This window comes from Antrostomus carolinensis, unplaced genomic scaffold (genome assembly GCF_000700745.2).
Source record: "Antrostomus carolinensis isolate BGI_N321 unplaced genomic scaffold, ASM70074v2 scaffold10635, whole genome shotgun sequence".
Classification (NCBI taxonomy): Eukaryota; Metazoa; Chordata; class Aves; order Caprimulgiformes; family Caprimulgidae; genus Antrostomus; species Antrostomus carolinensis.
The window spans coordinates 24,912-29,350 of NW_010314250.1; the positions used below are offsets into that span (position 1 = coordinate 24,912).

At 40.3% G+C, this 4,439-nt stretch overlaps 1 protein-coding gene across 6 annotated transcripts in view; it reads right to left on the reverse strand.

Annotated features, from left to right (window-relative positions):
* ITGB1BP1 (integrin subunit beta 1 binding protein 1) overlaps window positions 1-3,494 on the reverse strand; it is a 7,246-nt gene extending 3,752 nt beyond the window's left edge. Inside the window, exons 1-4 of one of the 6 annotated variants that reach the window (XM_010167577.1) lie at window positions 3,393-3,494; window positions 2,438-2,516; window positions 1,597-1,733; window positions 339-431 (exon numbers count right to left, since the gene is read on the reverse strand). In XM_010167577.1, coding sequence (XP_010165879.1) covers window positions 339-431; window positions 1,597-1,733; window positions 2,438-2,516; window positions 3,393-3,464 — 381 coding nt within the window. In that variant the 5' untranslated portion in view covers window positions 3,465-3,494. Of the gene's footprint in view, window positions 1-338; window positions 456-1,596; window positions 1,734-2,433; window positions 2,517-2,804; window positions 2,959-3,392 lie in introns of those variants that run through there. The other 5 variants (XM_010167576.1, XM_010167579.1, XM_029084866.1 and 2 more) reach the window with 5 other exon arrangements.
* Window positions 3,495-4,439: the final 945 nt, after the last annotated feature.

The following is a 4,439-nucleotide window of genomic DNA, read 5'->3' on the forward strand; positions in this document are numbered from 1 at the left end:
TTGGCCACCACAGCCACGCTACTTTTCCACTTGAAAGAATGGCAGGACAGCCACAGAGAAAGCAAGATGCATGCAGAGCATGAAGTCTTGCTTGCCTTTCTTCTGGTGCTCTGCCTCAAAAAGAATGGATTTTTGTCGTAAATCCAACCAGGAAAACAGAGAGCCCTGAGGAGGTACGACATGAAGCAGTGCTGCTGTGAGAGCTTTTTGTTTGTTTGTTTGTGTATTTTGCTTAAAGCCAGAAGTGACATTTTGGTCACAAAGACCATCTATCAGAAAAATAAATGAAAGCACTTTTCAACTCTCACCAAAAAGACAGTTTGTTCTGAATCACTTACATATTGATCAGATGTTGAAACTTTAATGCCGTATTTGGAAACTCCCATAATAAACTCCTCTTCACCTGGAACAAAAGGTAACTTTCCATCTTGCTTTGGAGGGAAACAAACAAAAGCCTTTAGTGCAGACAGAACGTGAACAGCGAAGATACATAACAGAAAGTGTGTCTATGTGCACTCCACTCCACTGGATCAAAACCATCACTAACCCTGTTCAGATCTTGCTGTGTGGAGTCTGCCTGCCACTCTTGCACTCACCCCTCTCTTAATGTTATGTGAAATATATTAAGGGGGGGTTCAGACTGGACATGAGGAGGCATTTCTTTACCGAGAGGACTGGAACAGGCTTCCCAGAGAGGTGGTCAATGCCCCAAGCCTGTCAGTGTTTAAGAGGCATTTGGACAATGCCCTTAACAACATGCTTTAACTTGTGGTCAGCCCTGAAATGGTCAGGAAGTTGGACTAGATAATTGCTGTAGGTTCCTTCCAACTTCCAGAAAGGAATTTATCATCTCAGGGGGCAGTGGCCCTGTGGTTAAATCAGATGAGCTGAAAAATAATCCATGCCCTGTCATGCTGCACTGACCCTGGGTGATCTATGTTCCACAGTGGCAGCAATTTCATTATTTGACTGTAAATAGTTTTAGCATCTATTCAGATACTTGAAATGTCAAGTTGCTGTAAGATAAAGAGACATTCTGTGCTTTTAAAGATACAAACCATCAGCTACCTAATGAGAACAACCAGTTATGGCTTTTAGTACAAAAATAAGTACAAGCAACCACAGTTTGGCAAGGATGACCCAAATATTACTCAGGTTCTTTGGTCACAGGTTAATTAGTGATTGCAAACAGAAACTTGACATTTTCCTCTACGGGAAAATTTCTAGAGTACTGAGGAAATCTGGAGGAGATATTCTTTCCCCAATACCAATCCTAACAGTGCTGAAGACAATATAACAACTTTCAGTTCAGTGGGGGGTACTTGTTCGGTAACGACTCCTTAAAATGGCCTTCGCTCTGCGCCTGCTTCTTCCGAGCGGCTTCTTGGGTGCATCTTCCCCAGTACTCAATAGGATGGAACTGAGTGTGACAGCTTTTGAGATTCATAGCTCAATGGTTTTTAAAGTAAGCTACTTTATTCTAGTAAGTCTAAAATTTACAAAGAAATACATCAGATCACGTGATAATACGAAAGAAATACACCTAAGCTTAAGATGTTCTGACGTTGTTAGCATTGCCTTTTGTAACCCACTTACCTGTGCAACATCTATGTAATTTATCAAGTCCAACGGCCCTTCAAGACTTTTGCTCTCACTATGTTTCAATTTTTCAATGGCTCCAACATATTTAACTCTGAATTCTGCACATGTATCAGAATTACTATTGCTTTGTCCTGCAACAAAATAAAACAAAGCAATTCTGAAGAATTCCAGAACAGTGATGCTACTCTAATAGGTGTTAACAAGGCTAACTTATTAAATTCCAGACTTTCACCAAACACTTAACCTTACCACAGTATATTAATTTCTCTCTTTAATTTCTCTCTGTTGATTCAGAACAGCCTTTGGTAAAGGCAACAGTTTCATAGGAATCCAGGATACAGCACTGTTTATACTAATTCAAATTTGGAGTTAACAACTTTGAATAAGAAAATGCACAAAAGCTTGTCCTCCTTTCCTATCTATTTTGCTTTAAATGAACTGTTTGGTCCAACAGTCATGCACTGTAGTCTGGTGAGCAAGAACAAGTAAAATCAAATCTTATTTCCATTATTTCAGCGCAAATTTAAACTTATAAAAGCAGGAAACATAGCTTCCAAAAAGTTATACCAGATTTATAATGTGTAACAGACTTGTAACGCAACTAGCTTCTTCTTACTCAGACATTTTACTTCAAAACCAGCGACTTAATCCTAGAAGAATCATTAATAATGCTTTAGAAGCCTAGAGATACGCATTCATTAGTCAACAGGCTAACAGATTCACTCACAATTGTTAAAAACACATATTTTACCTTTTCAATTTTCTGCTCTTTTATACAAACACACATCAGGTTAATCCTGCTCCAGACAGATCTGCTTAAACTGCGATTACATACCTGAACTTTTAGTGGAGTCTGTATCTAGACTAGCCACAGTACTAGACCTGGAAAGTCCCCCAAGACTGGAATCTACAGACTAAGAAAGAAATTAGTATCATCAGAAAGTTACTGAGAACATATTAACAATTCACTTTCAGATGCCCTGCCTCAACTCTTTTTTTAAAATAAACTAGTGTTTAAGTTCTAATTACTTAAGCAGCACTGCAAAATGAGGAGAAAAAAAAAACACCACCACCTATTTCTTTCCTGAAGTTATCTTTCTGCCTCAATGTAGATTAGACTGATATAAATTCAGCAGGGACCCTTAAGAAGTCCACAAGTATTCTGAAAGAAGGAGGAAATAAAAGAAAAAGAGAAAATGAACCTTAAGGTTATGTCCAGACTTTTCTGGTACTGCATCTTAACTTGAAGAAATTGACAACTACATGCTTGTCACCAATGCTTGAAATAACATAGCAGTGCAAGGGAACTGAAACGGCACCTTGGAAAATCCAGAATATTCAACTGATCATTCCAAAACCTATCAGACAAAATGGACACATTATTCAAAATAAAGAATACTTTTTAGAGATACTGAGTAACCAACTAGCACTGAAGAATAAACTTATTCTTGGTACCTAGCACCAGGCACCTTCTTAAAGACAGTATTTATCACTACAGAACACATGTACCACTTTTTCCTCCAGACCTTACTATGTGCTGCCAGGAACTCTTGGCTTTTTTGGCTTCACTACGCAAACAACTGAGCATTCATCTCGGAATACAAGGGCATTATAACAGATAGGTTTTTTAACTCTCACAATACAATCTGAGAAATAGTAAAAGCAGAAAGTTCTCCCTGTGGAACATGGCATTCTATCAAAATCACATCCTACCACCAGTGCAACTGAACTGTCCACTTGTAACAAAAGAAAGTGTTCCACAAACAGAGTGTACGCCCACTTCAGCTTACCTTGCTTTTAGTACTGATTTCACTGCTCTGAGAGCTGCTGCTGCTGTGCCGTTTTTTAACTTTTCTAAACATTTTTTCATAGTTGGATCAAGGAAGATCTTCTAGGTAGGAAAAATAAAAATGAAAGCTGTCATATCCTCAAGGGAAGGAGTTCCTGGCAAACACCACACTGACTGTGTCCAAAGTGGGCAAAAACTGGAAACTTGTGAAGTACTTTGAGGAAGGAAGTAGGAATGTTCCTCTGGTGCCCTTTACGTGTGACTGGGGAATGTCCCTCAAGCTCTCTGCTAAAACTTCCCCATCCTTCTGATTCATCAAAAGAACGCCGCTGCCTAGTTTATAGACTGTTGCAAAGACCAGTTTCTAATGCATATAGAGAAAAGGATTTGGAAACAAGACAAAATTTAAAATTTATATTCCCAGTTAAAAGCATTATATTAGTTTTATTTGTAACTACAAACTAAGTGCCCTGCAAAGCGCATCCAATGCAATCCCTACTCCAAAGATTATGCTCCCATAAAAACAAAAACACACAAACCACCAACTAAAAAAACAAACCCAAACAACCCTACTGGTGAAGAACTACTGACTGTAGCACTTCTAGGAGTGAGCAACCATTACTACTTACCATGTTCCTGAAAACTAAAGCAAGCAGCAGGTTACCTTCACTGCCTTAGAACTGAGCTATGGGAGATCCCAGAGTATTCCAGAAGCGTTTCCCTGTATCTGCCCCTACTACTTCCATTGCTTCACTCAACATGTGGCCAGCCGGCGTCCAGGGGCAGGATGCTGGCTCCCAGTCAGGGAGAGCTGAAACCCTGCTCCCCAGTTTCAGGGAAGGATGTTTTAATTACAGAGCTTCAGGAATTTTGCTCAGGTGGAAGGAAGAGGCCGAAGGAGGAAGCCAGCCTGCTGAAGAGAGCTCACACTGCAGAAATCAAGGGAGGGTGCCCCGGGAGGAGCTCAGACCTGCGAGGCAGCGCTGGGTCTCAGGCCCCAGGCCGCTGCTGTGTCTGTCACTAAGCAGACACTCGGTCTGTGGCGGGG